Here is a 13,754-nt window from a genome sequence, read left to right as displayed (position 1 = left end):
AATACATACCTGACACTGATCCATAAACCACTGAGAGGATGAGTAGGGTGGGAAGAGATTTGTTCCCCCCAAGAAGATGTACATGCATCTTACTGGATGCTCTGAGAATGTACCAAGTGAATAGATTACAGGCAGAGTGTAGTGGATAAGGATGTTCCTATCTATATCACTTTTACTTTTTACACTAATGTTTGTTGACCATTTGGGGGAATTCCTTTTTCTTAAGGCAATGTTGCTATTTGCATGCAGTGCTGTCTTAAAGAAAATGAAAGACTTTACTTAAAGATGGAAAGTTGTTTTTTTCCTCTCCAAGTTCCCTATTTATTAATGGCAACGAAGCCAGTTCTGCTAGTGTTATCATTAAGAGCCTTTCTCTTATAATATTATTTAATATACATTGAAAAGGGATGAAACCTACTCATTGCAGTCATTCTACATAAAAACGTACAGAACATTGATGTACATGCTATACCATCACAAAAGTAACAAATCAAAATAATTTTCCTTTAATTCTCAAGCTCTTTTACAGTTGTAAGTCTTTGCCTAGGGACATCTTTTCATTTACTTGTAAAGAAAAAGTGAAATGTTTCCCAGTTTGTTTTGAAGGACCTGATATAATTTTTTCATTGTGTTGATAATAATCAGCTGTATTTCAGAATGCATACGTGTCAGTGTTTCCTACTTCTTTGTGACACATGGTGGTTGCCTTTAAAGAGTCAAATATTTGTCCTTTGCTTAGTTCACCATCCCATGAAGCTTATTGTTCTATGAAATGCTGTCTTCGTATCCACACTTCTATAAACTCAGACTTATATATGTTTAAATTGTGCCTACTAGCCAAAAAGGTTGAATTTATTTTTATATGTATTTTAGTACTTGAATTTAGTACTTGTGTGGTAACACAAATAAATGTTGTATAAGGAAACAGGTGGTATTTGGACCCACCCTATTGCTCTCCAGCTCTTCAAGAGGAAAAAACAGACAGTGGCAAAGCGTAGAAAACCAGAAGCCAACAGCTGTGAACATTTCCATTCATATTTAGCCGTCAGGTTCAGTTGTGTGAGTGCCTTCAGACAAATAAGAGAAGAATAGCTGCATATGAACCGTGTGAGTCAACATATGGTAGCTTTCTGAGCAGAATTTAAAGGGATAAAAGCCCTTCTGTTTTGTTAGTTTGTAGAGATGTGATAATTTGTGTGTGTGTGTTTGATTTGAAACACTTATCACTATGCTAGCCAGTGATAAAGAAATGGACCACCGAGCTACCATACAGAGTGATTGTTTCAGGAATGCTGCTTTTCCAGGAGCATGCATGGATGTACTTGTCTTTGTCAGGAGAGTGGGGAATAGTTCTAGTTACACTGATTTTAAAGCATTTTCTTGCGTGTGTAATTGGTCAGCTTCTTCTCAGGGAGATGTTCCTCAGCCATTCTGTTTGGATAAGGGAGAAGTGCTGTTGTGATGACTTTCCATTTGGAGTTCAGTAGAAAGAGAGGGATGGTTTTGTTTGATCATTCATTTTAAAGGTGGTAAATTGAGTAATTTTTCTTCTAAATATATCAAAGACTACTGAGCCTTCAGAAAAGCTGTATAAAACAATAATAGAACTAAGTGATTCTACATCAGCTTTAAGAAAGCAAAGTGTAAGAACTTAGGCTTCTTACATTGAGGACTTGATTAAAAACAATGTTGTTTACCCTTTCCCTAAGAAGAAAAGATTTCTCAATTTGTATGAGATATATTTAAGGATCTCTGTCTTTTGTAGTGATATCAGTCTTTTTAGAATTACCTTGCGTTCCTGTCAGAAAGATGCGTTTTGTGGTAGGCCAATTGAAGCCAAAAGGAAAAGTGCAGAAGGTTGTGATGTGGTTAAAAATTAGAAGTGAAAACAAAGGTGTCTTAAGTGTTTATCTCCCTTTCTGAATGTTTACTTTAAGAACAGGTAATTTATCCCATTGTATGGCCTTAGTTGGTGTTGTGTGTGTGTAGCTAAGGGTGTGTGTTTTCTTTGTCAAGCAGAGTTTAGAGATTATTTTTTAAATTAAGTGGGTGCTATATTTGTTTTTATATGCTGTTTGAATCATACCTGTTTTCAACTGTAGGTTGTATATCTGCAGGTTTTCAGACTTGCCTTTTCCCTTTTATTTCTGCCTTGTAAAGCTGTAATTAGTAAGTGATGGTGTTGGCATATGACACAAAGTTTAAAAAAAAAAAAATAACGTCCAAGCTTTGGCCCATATGATTCTTATTCAGAAAAAAAAATGTAAATCTGCTTGAAATTGTCATCTGGAAAATCTTGCTTGGTATTGCTGCCTCCTGTGTGTGTGTGTGTGTTTCTAAGTATGTAAGTCTAAGTAGTTCACAACAGCTTCTCTTTTTCAAAGATTACTCTGAACTGGGAGAACTTCCACCCAGATCCCCTTTGGAACCAGTGTGTGAAGATGGCCCCTTTGGTCCTGTGAAGGAAGAAAGGAAACGGACACCCCGTGAGCTTCGTGAGTTGTGGAAGAAAGCCATTATTCAGCAGATACTGCTTCTCAGAATGGAGAAAGAAAACCAAAAATTACAAGGTTGGTGAAGCTCTTTGTTACACACTACTGCGGTACAAGTTCAGATCTCGGTTTGCTCTGTGGCCTTGGCAGTGGATTGGACCAAACCTTAATGAAATGTATTGGGGACATATAGGTAAATCAATTTAGCAGCATCTCCCTCAGCTCTCATTTTGGTAAATAATGATTTACTATTTATTTATTGTAAGTACTTAACCTTATAATTTGTTTACTTCATCTTAATTGCTACTCTTTTAGTTTACAGTGGCTGAAGTATTTTAGTCTGGTGTCTAGAAGCGAAAATAAGGAAATACCACAATCACTGAGAAACTTGAAGCTGTGGTGGTTCTTAACACAACTTTTTGTGGCCAATGCTTCCTGCAAGTCTGTCATGGTGGTAGTTCTGACATGTAAAGTCAAAATGCAGGTCATTAAGAATATCCATTTTATTGTGGCAGCTGCATACAGAATCACAAGTGACTGTCCTTGAGAGGTGCTCCTTTGAGGATATGACTTAGGACAGAAATGTTTATCTGGCTGATTTTAGAAGTTCAGGAAGGGAGTAGCCGCCTGGGTGTGGGGCACCTGGCATAAAAATGGCCATTCTTATTTGCCTTTGTGTAAACTTGGGGAAGGATTGTCTTCCATGAAGAACAGCTGTGTAGAGTAAGGACCCAGCAGTGTGAAAAGTTCAGTATACCAAACGTGAAATCTTTTTATAAACTTGCGATGAAACTTCTGGCTGTAGGAGAAGACGCCTCTCTTGTACATTGGATATGGTCCCCCACAGCACTTACCCTACCTTCAAGCTATTTGCTGCTGGTAGTATAGCTCTACTTGGGCCCTGCTATCTGAAGAATACCTGATACCTGAATTTCCTGAGTCCCAGAGGTGGCAGGCACATTCCCAAAAAATGCTAATACATTTTATACAAAACTGCCAGTACAAAACCTGGCCACGGGAGTCAAATATACAATGCTAGGTGCCATGAGAAGCATCTGGAGAAAGAGGTACTGACAGCAGTGATTTATACCTGAAGGCCTGAGGTGTGCAGTATGCACTGTGGAATAAAGAAGTTGTCCTAGGTAGCTGTTGCATGAACAACTCAACCAGTGAGACAGTACTTGCAAAACCATAGGATCGTAGAATCATTAAGGTTGGAAAAGACCTCCAAGATCATCTGGCCCAACCATCCCTCGTACCACCAATGTCACCCACAAAACCATGTCCCTAAGCACCACGTCCAACCTTTCCTTGAACACCCTCAGGGGTGGTGACTCCGCCACCTCCTTGGGCAACCCATTCCAATGCCTGACTGCTCTTTCTGAGAAGAAATGTCTCCTAATTTCCAACCTAAACCTCCCCTGGTGCAACTTCAGGCCATTCCCTCTAGCCGTATTGCTAGTTATCTTTATGCTGCAGTAAGTACAGCTTTGCAATGTCATGCCACCTGCTCTGATGCTTTTGTCTCTGGGAGGAAAAAGTAAGAATTTCAGATGCAGTAATAAATCTGAGTACTGCTGATTTAGTACTAAACAAAGTATTAAAATTCAATGCACAGTTGCATTTTTACTGATAAGGCTTAAGTGTGATATTGGGAATTAAGTATCGTCAGTTTCTAAATAAGCTTTTTAATGAAGGCATATTCTATCATTAGTCCTTGTGTGTCACTCTGTCATACTTCTGCACATGATACAAGAAGGCTGAATCAAGCTGTCAGTTGCCAAGTGCCACAAAACGTGTTTGCAAAAGACAAAAAATGGAAAGATTTCTCGGAGTTTGTTTTCATGTGAACTGAAAGTTAAATGCTGTCTTCATACCTGTGTGTAAGACTTGTTAATATTCTAATATATAAATATGTTGCATATTACCTAAAGAAAATGAATGTATTGACTTCACTATATGGTCTAGATACACTGTCACTTTCAGCGTGGGCACACAGCTATAATACAGCCTTCAGTGCTTGTAATCACATTGTTCTGGTTATGGCCCTTGTAAATTTCCGGTGATTTTTAACAGTTTTCAAAATAGTCATTTCTACTTCAGGCAGGCAGTGGAAGGGAAAAACTTCAAGGAAAAATAATTTTAGTGTATTTATATAAGCAGCATAGAAACATTGAAGAATTGAACATACAAGCATCGAAGAATTAAACTAAAAAATAACATCCTTTTAACATACATTTTTCTCAATACTGTAACAAATAGGTATGATTTTTGGTGAATTTCTATTGTGAATTTTCAAAGTGGCAATAGGCTTATGTTGTATGGCCGAATGTCCTCAAAATGGCAGTTTCTTGTTAGCATTACAATAATGCATCATCACTACAATGAGGTATGGTGAATGTATCACAGCAACGTTATTAAAAAGCATGGTTGCTTTTTGATATAGTCTTTCAGAAGCATGGTTCCAAATCTTGCAATTTGCTCAATGACCATTATCGAGAAGCAGTATTTTTTAATTTATTTTTTTTTATACTTATAGATCCTTTTCAGTCCTTTCTTATTCTTGAGCCTGTGCCCTGCTGGTTGTGCAGGTAGAGAGCTGCTGCCCATATCCCAGAACTCTTGTGCTGGGACTGCATGTGTTGAGTCTACAGCCACATTACAGTCCAGTTAAAAAAAAAAAAAAAAAAAAAGCTGGGATACCCACTGTTAGATTCTCCATTGACTTGTCGGAGTCTATTTACTCCACTTTCTTTGTAGTCTCATGTAGGTTTCCTTATAGCATATTCTTGCAACATTTCCTCCCTTTTAGGAATAGATGTCTGACACCTTTCCATCTCATCTGTACAGCACCTTTTTTTCCAGAAAAACCTGAAAAATTTCTTCTGTTCTTTTGGTCTTGTGACCTGCACAAATTCATTCAGTGTTCCTAAAGGTCTTTAGTTTACATGAATGCCACTAGTAAACCATTTTTTCCAGGTACACTTTCACACTTTATCCATGAAAACAAACAACACAGAAACAACATGTAAATGTTTTGCCAGGAGTCCCTTTGAAATTCTCGCTCCAGTTCCAAACTTTGGAATTCACAGAATCACAGAATCGTCTAGGTTAGAAGAGACCTCCAAGATCACCTAGTCCAATCTCTGACCTAACACTTACAAGTCCTTCACTAAACCATATCACTAAGCTCAACATATAAACGTCTCTTAAAGACCTCCAGGGATGGTGACTCAACCACTTCCCTGGGCAGCCCATTCCAATGCCTAACAACCCTTTCAGTAAAGAAGTATTTCCTAACATACAACCTGAACCTCCCCTGGCACAACTTTAGCCAATTCCCCCTCATCCTGTCACCAGGCACGTGGAAGAATAGACCAATCCCCACCTCGCTACAGCCTCCTTTAATGTACCTGTAGAGAGCGATAAGGTCGCCCCTGAGCCTCCTCTTCTCCAGGCTGAACAAGCCCAGCTCCCTCAGGCGCTCCTCCTAAGACTTGTTCTCCAGACCCCTCACCAGCTTTGTTGCCCTTCTCTGGACTCGCTCGAGCACGTCCATGTCCTTCCTGTAGCGAGGGGCCCAAAACTGAACACAGTACTCGAGGTGCGGCCTCACCAGAGCTGAGTACAGGGGGACAATCACTCCCCTAGACCTGCTGGCCACGCTGCTTCTTATACAAGGCAGGATGCTGTTGGCCTTCTTGGCCACCTGAGCACACTGCTGGCTCATATTCAGCCGACTATCAACCAGTACTCCCAGGTCCTTCTCTGCCATGCAGCTTTCCAACCACTCATCTCCCAGCCTGTAGCTCTGCTTGGGGTTGTTGCGCCCCAGGTGCAGGACCCGGCACTTGGCCTTGTTGAACTTCATACAGTTGACCTCAGCCCATCGCTCCAGCCTATCCAGATCCTCCTGCAGAGCCTTCCTACCCTCGAGCAGATCGACACATGCACCTAACTTGGTGTCATCTGCAAACTTAGTGAGGGTGCACTCGATCCCCTCATCCAGATCATCGATAAAGATATGAAAGAGGACTGGCCCTAGTACTGAGCCCTGGGGGACGCCAGTAGTGACCGGCCTCCAACCGGATTTGACTCCATTCACCACAACTCTTTGGGCCCGGCTATCCAGCCAGCTTTTAACCCAACGAAGCGTATGCCAGTCCAAGCCCCGAGCAGCCAGTTTCTTGAGGAGAATGTTGTGGGAAACGGTGTCAAAAGCCTTACTGAAGTCAAGGCAGACCACATCCACAGCCTTTCCCTCATCCACTGAGCATGTCACTTTGTTGTAGAAGGAGATCGGGTTTGTCAAGCAGGACCTGCCTTTCATAAACCCATGCTGACTGGGCCTGATCGCCTGGTTGCCCTGCAAGTGCCGCGTGATGACCCTCAAGATAATCTGCTCCATGAGGTTCCCTGGCACTGAGGTCAAACTAACAGACCTATAGTTCCCCAGGTCTACCCTCCAACCCTTCTTGTAGATGGGCGTCACATTTGTTAGCCACCAGTCAGCTGGGACCTCCACTGATAGCCAGGACTGCCGATAAATGATGGATAGCGGCTTGGTCAGCTCCTCTGCCAGTTCTCTCAGTTCCCTTGGGTGGATCCCATCTGGCCCCATCGACTTGCGTACATCCAAGTGCTGTAGCAGGTCGCCAACCATTTCCTCATGAATTATGAAGGCCACATGCTGCTCCCCCTCCCCTTCCACTAGCTCAGGGTACTGGGTATCCAGAGAACAACTGGTTTTGCCACTAAAGACTGAGGCAAAGGAGGCATTAAGCACCTCAGCCTTTTCCTCATCTCTTGTCACTAAGTTTCCCCCCGCATCCAGTAAAGGATGGAGATTCTCCTTAGTCCTCCTTTTGGTGTTGATGTATTTGTAAAAACATTTTTTGTTATCTTTAACAGCAGTAGCCAGATTGAGCTCCAGATGAGCTTTGGCCTTTCTAATTTTGTCCCTGCACAGCCTCGCAACATCCTTATAGTCCTCCTGAGTGGCCCGCCCTCTTTTCCAAAGATTATAAACCCTCTTTTTTCTCCTAAGCTCGAGCCACAACTCTCTGTTCAGCCAGGCCGGTCTTCTTCCACGCCGGCTCGTCTTTGGGCACGTGGGGACAGACCGCTCCTGAGCCATTAAGGTTTCCTTCTTGAAGAGTGCCCAGCCTTCCTGGACTCCTCTGCCCTTCAGAACCACCTCCCAAGCAACTCTGCCAACTGGTGTCCTGAACAGCTCAAAGTCAGCCCTCCGGAAGTCCAATACAGCGGTTTTAGTGGTCCCCTTCCTGACTTTGCTAAGAATAGAGAACTCTACCATTTTGTGGTCACTCTGCCCAAGACAGCTCCCGACCACCACATCTCCCACCAGTCCATCACTGTTTGTTCACGTTCATATAAAGAATTTATTTTCATTTTTGCCACGGTTCTTTGATGCTTTCCCTCAGCATTTGAAGGATTATTTAATACAGTGCAATATTCTTGTAACTCAGAATCTGAGACAAGCACAAAAATGTATTGGATCCCTGCTTGAGGAGCCGTGGTGATCTAAAAGGCCTTATTTAAGACTGAGTTACATGCTGACCCTTGTTCTGATTTCTTCAATGGCAACTTCAAGAGGGCCTGGATAGGTTCAACATTCTGTTTGTGTTCAGAGTTCTGAAGCTTCCTACACTTGAACTTTCCTTTTTATGTGGACTATAAGGTGTCATAATAAGTAGATGCAACTTTATTTTTGTGATTTTTTTGGTGCAAGTCTTGTGCACTGATTTTTCTAAGAGTTTGGAAATGGAAATATCCTGATAGGAAAATTTTGGCTTTTTATTTGTCAGAGTCTCTCATGTTTCTTTAGATTTAAGAGTTGCCTAGCTGTAAGGAGCTTCATGTAACAGGCCAAACACTGTTAATGCAAGTAGCTGCATGTAATATCTTAAAATAGACAACCAACCAACCAAAAAAAATAATCACCACCAACAAAAACCCACACCACAATCACAACAATTTTTACACTTAATGTTTCAGAATTAATTGGCTTCAATTTTTGACGGATTGCAGGGTAACTGTTTGCATGATGAAGTTCTAAGTTAAATTAACCCATTTTACAAATATTAAATGGTACTAACTGGTGCATTCATGATATAATTTCCCAGCTTCGGAGAACAATTTGCAGAACAGACGTCTGAAACTTGACTATGAAGAAATCACACCATGCTTAAAAGATGTGACTCTGATTTGGGAAAAAATGTTGAGTACACCTGGAAGGTCAAAGATTAAATTTGACATGGAAAAAATACACTCTGCTGTTGGGCAAGGTAAGCACTGTTTGTTATTTTGAGTCGTTGAAGTGTGCGTAAATTGAAAAGGAATAGGGTGACTCTTTAACTACTCCTTATAACCAGGTTCTTGCTGGAGCTGTTTCTCAGGTTGCTGACTACACGAGTAACAACGTTTGGTATCTTCATGGTTATTTGTATGCATGTAACTTTCCCTTTCAGCATTAGCTGCAGTTGTATTAATGGGGTTAAAATACCTGGGGTTCTCTCTTTTTTAACATAAACTCTGCTTACGGGAAAGGTGTATAGTACCTCTGTGTATCATAATAGTTGCAACCCAATTTTATAAACAAAGTTGTAATTAAAGAAATGAGTCTGGATAATGCCAAAGACATGACCGTGTAAAGAACTGAAGAAGCTGTGTGCGCTGGAAATTCTGGAAATTCTGTTCCAGCCTGGCTAATACATGTACATACAAACACTATACATTGCTATTTCTCTAGAACTGCTTTTTTTTTTTTTTTCTGAGATGAACTAAGCATGTGCTTACAGTCTTCCTCGGAAATGCAGGACTGAGTGAGCAGACCTCATCTTCGTTGCATCAAGAAAAATATAACCTATGGAAGTTTTTTAAAAGTTCTAAAAAATTGGGTTATTGCTCAATGTTACTTATGCCATGGTTGGACCTGAAGGCTGTATGCTCAGTGCTGTATGTAGCTGATGCTGAAGACAGCTTCTCCAAGGAGCTTTCTATAGTTTTATACAAAGTTTTTCAATGTGTAAAGGAAGTATCAAGAATTCACTGCTAGCAGATGCTGTTTAATACTGTAAATACTGAGCCTACCTGTATGTTGTTATCTGAGCAAGTTGCACCAAATTGTCCATTTGTAATGACTGGGTAGCTCCACATTTCTAACAGTATCAAATATCCCCAGCACAGATAACTGCAGAGTAGAAAAAGCTCATTACCACAGGTGTCCTTCCTTTCATATAGATAAAGGCCTCTGTCCAGTCAGTATGTGAACATGAGAAAAACTTGATTTCTGTTGATAGTCCAGTGATGCTGGCCTGCGTTGGTGTTCAAGCTAGCAGTTTAACTTGAAGTGATGCAAAATAAATAAATAAATCCCTGCTTAATGGATTGCTACTAATAAAACAGATACAAGTAGCCAGCAGATGGGTAAATAATCCATAGATCTTAATGCTACAAACATCTCTATAGATCCTAATTGTGGCAAAACCAAATTTTTAGAGTGATGTCAAACTTCATATAAATGCAGAAATGAAAAATGCATTTAAATTCAACTGAGCAAGTTCTAGTTTAGACCGAAGCTTTAAAAATAACTTGAGTAAGCAAGGCAAACAAGCAAGAAATGCAAGATTCAGTAGGCATGGGGCTTAAATTAGGATAGTAAATATGTAGTATTGACCCATAACATACACTGTAGTAGCTGTTTAAGTATAATGCATATTTCATTTACATGTACAATGCAGCATCCAGAGATGAACTCAATATGGAACTATTTCTCTTAAGGGAACTTTAATTCACTTGTAATTTTGCATCTGTAGATGTGTTCTATTAAGCCAATTCTACCCTATGTGAGACATTCATCCTCACTGAGGTTAACAGGACTTTATATGGATATCTGAAGAGGCACTTTCCCTCACTGCTTCATGTTGGAGACTTTCAATAATCAGGGTTAAGCTCCCTAAAGTAATTTACAGACACACAGTCTAAATATACTTGTGGTTTGGATTCAAATACCATACAGATCTACTAGCATTTCATGCTAAAGTAGTTGTCTCTGAGTTACAGCAGTCTAGCAAAAATAAGTATTGCAGAGAGAAATTCATATCCTTTTGTGCTGATATGAGAGACAGTAAAGTTGCTGTTTTGTTATCTTTTCATGCAAGATGTATGCTTGAGTTAGTTTTTTATTTCTTCTATTGCTGTAGACATCCATACGTTACAAATATAATGGGGAAAAAAAAAAGCAAACCTCTGTAGAACTTAAAGCCATAGGTTGCTTCAAACTGTAATACCTGGTTCCAGTATATCATGGAGTAGACAGAATACTTGCCCAAAGAATAGGATATTGAATTCTTGTGTAGATGATATAATAGTGCCAATCTTGTGCTGAATAAAGTATGCATGTAATAATAACCTTTCTGTTCCTTTCAGAGCTTTGCATATAGATGCAGATAAAGGTTACTGTTATGTATGTGAAATAGTTAAGTAGCTTCATCCCTTGATACAGAGAAAGAAATTCAGGCTTTAATAGATTTTTACTTGCACCAGTCATTCAGCAAGCCCATAGCAAAATTGGAAATTAAATACTTGCTTCCTGAGTTCTTGGCTTTTGTTGTAGTCTCTAGACCACATCTCATTTGTACTTGTTAATACTTTGGGTATATATGCATCCCAGCTTCCTGAAATTTACACCCAACAGAAACGTCAGTGCTGTATTTGGGGAAAATGTTAATTACTTTTATTGTAGAGCCTTATCATATATTTTAATATGGAAAATGGATGATAAGCATATAGTTTTTCAGAGACCAGCATTACAATTTTTGCTGCCTCCTCTAGTACTTCTTAGACTGAATGTAGCTGCTAACCTTAGACTTAGGCAAGCTCACCCTGTTTCCACCTTAAATCTGTCCTGCTACATTGTTGGTGTCTTTTATTGGTGAAGGAAGTACAAACACATTAGTTTGATCTGCTTCTATGGTCTACTGGAGGCAGCAGATAGATATCTAGCAGATATGGGTCTGCTTGCATATCTAGATACAAGATAACAGATCTTTAGTTCCTGAAGCCTGTTAGCTCAACTGTAGCTGAACCCTCAGTATGAGTGGGAATTTACAGTTTTAATGACCTTCTTCTCTCAGGAGTACCACGTCACCACCGTGGGGAGATCTGGAAATTTCTAGCAGAGCAATACCATCTTAAACATCATTTTCCAAATAAACAACAACCAAAGGACACACCTTATAAAGAACTCCTGAAACAGCTAACTTCCCAGCAACATGCAATACTTATTGACCTAGGTAAGTACAGGAGTGCTGTGAAATTAAAATAAGGGTTTTAAGATCTCCAGAAGAGAAATAAATAAAAGAAAGTAACACACAAAAAGCCTCTCAACATTTAATAATAGGTTGTTGGTAAAAACTGCTTTTGATGTGGTGTAAGTGAGAACTATTACTTGGCACTACAAAGAAAATGTAAAATCTGCCTTTCAAGCACAAAGGTCCTTTGCAACATGTGGTAATTAGAGGCAGAACCAGATGCATCTCTAATGCATCTGTGTTTCAGATATTGATGGTGAACTCCACAGATCAGTGGAATATGAATTGTCAAGAAAATAAGTCAACATTTAAGTGCAGTTGGTTGAGTAACAGGTGCTGTTCATTCCTGAAGTCCAGTGTTTTGCTGTCTCCTAAACACCTTTGCTTGAAGTATTGCAAAAGTGTTTTCTGGGGGAGGGAGGTGAAGGGAGGGGGGGCGGGTTTAAATGGGTAGCTGCTAGTACGTGGTATTTTTACTTCTATTAAAACAGATATGAACAGCTCAACAGCTCTTTTTTTAAGGCAGTTCTGAGCAGGGTCTTCTGCCTAACTGTAAGCAGTAGCTGGCTCCTAATTTAGGATAGTTTAATTGGTCTGTGGAGGCACATCTGCTTCACTCCACTGAGTACAGTAGAGATTAGAAACCAAGGCTCTTGAATTTTTGAAGTGTCCGTTATAGAATCATACAATGGTTTGCGTTGGTAGGGACCTTAAAGATCATCTATTTCCACCCTGCTGCCATGGGCATGGACACCTCCCACCAGACCAGGTTGCTCAAAGCCCCATCCAGCCTGGCCTTGAACACCTCCAGGGGTGGGGCATCCACAGCTTCTCTGGGCAACCTGTGCCAGCGCCTCACCACCCTCACAGTGAAGAATTTCTCCCTAATGTCTAAATTTAAATCTACCTTTTTTTAGTTTAAAGCCATTACTCCTTGTCCCATCATTATATCCCCTGATAAAGAGTCCTTCCCCAGCTTTCCTGTAGGCCCCATTTAGATATTAAGGTCTTCCCGGAGCCGTCTCTTCTCCAGGCTGAACAACCCCAGCTCTCTCAGCTGTCATTGTAGGAGGGGTGCTCCAGCCCATTGATCGTCTTTGTGGCTGTCCTCTGGACTTGCTCCAACACGTCCATGTCTTTCTTGTGCTGGGGGCCCCAGAGCTGAACGCAGGGCTCCAGGTGGGGTCTCACAAAAGCAGAGCAGAGGGGGAAAATCACCTCCCTCACCCTGCTGGCCACACTGTTTTTGATGCAGCTCAGGATACAGTTGGCTTTCTGGGCTATAAGCGTGCATTGCTGGCAAGTAGGTGGGCTTCATACAGGCTTTTGGTCTTCTTAATTAGTTTCCCCTTTTTCCTTACATTTGTTGTTCAATGCTTATAAAATTGTTTCTAATATTAGGAAGAAACACAAGAAAGGAAATTTAAATGCAATGAAAGGATTATGTCCAGTAGGTAGGAGCAGAAAAGGCTGCTGAAAATAATCGTAAAAGAGCAGTTCTCATGCACCTCAGAAAAACTACGCCATGGTTAACTTTTCCTTCTACATTTCCTGTTCCTCTTCCTTTATCACGTGGGGTTCCTTTTTGTAAAGTTGTTTTCACTGATTGACTCTTGTCATGGGTAGGCTAAGATCACCAAACCCAGGAACACCAAAAATCAGTTTGTTCTCTAAGACATGGATCACTGCTAAACGTTGTTACTGGTTGCTGTCGCTCCCACACTGTTCTGTTAAGGTCTGTATCAGTAGCAGTAACTCCTCCATCCTCCACTTCAGAAGCCACAAGTTGGCCATTTGTTTCATAGATCTCACAAAGTCTTTTGGCATCCTCTCGTTCTTCTCTCATAAAGGCTGCTCCCTTTTCTTTGTGGTTCAGCCTCCAGGCAGCATGCTGCACATGGCTGCTCCTCAGATGGGTTAAGAATTC

At 40.7% G+C, this 13,754-nt stretch overlaps 1 protein-coding gene across 14 annotated transcripts in view; it reads left to right on the top strand.

Annotated features, from left to right (window-relative positions):
* The window catches only part of TBC1D1 (TBC1 domain family member 1), a 116,088-nt gene that overhangs the window by 85,380 nt on the left and 16,954 nt on the right, over positions 1-13,754 (top strand). For all 14 annotated transcript variants that reach the window (XM_035555042.2, XM_035555057.2, XM_050710691.1 and 11 more), the window contains 3 exons: positions 2,385-2,570; positions 8,639-8,800; positions 11,651-11,809. In XM_035555042.2, coding sequence (XP_035410935.1) covers positions 2,385-2,570; positions 8,639-8,800; positions 11,651-11,809 — 507 coding nt within the window. The remainder of the gene's footprint in view (positions 1-2,384; positions 2,571-8,638; positions 8,801-11,650; positions 11,810-13,754) is intronic.

This window comes from Cygnus atratus, chromosome 4, assembly GCF_013377495.2.
Source record: "Cygnus atratus isolate AKBS03 ecotype Queensland, Australia chromosome 4, CAtr_DNAZoo_HiC_assembly, whole genome shotgun sequence".
Lineage (NCBI taxonomy): Eukaryota > Metazoa > Chordata > Aves > Anseriformes > Anatidae > Cygnus > Cygnus atratus.
This window is presented reverse-complemented; position numbering and strand designations above follow the sequence as displayed.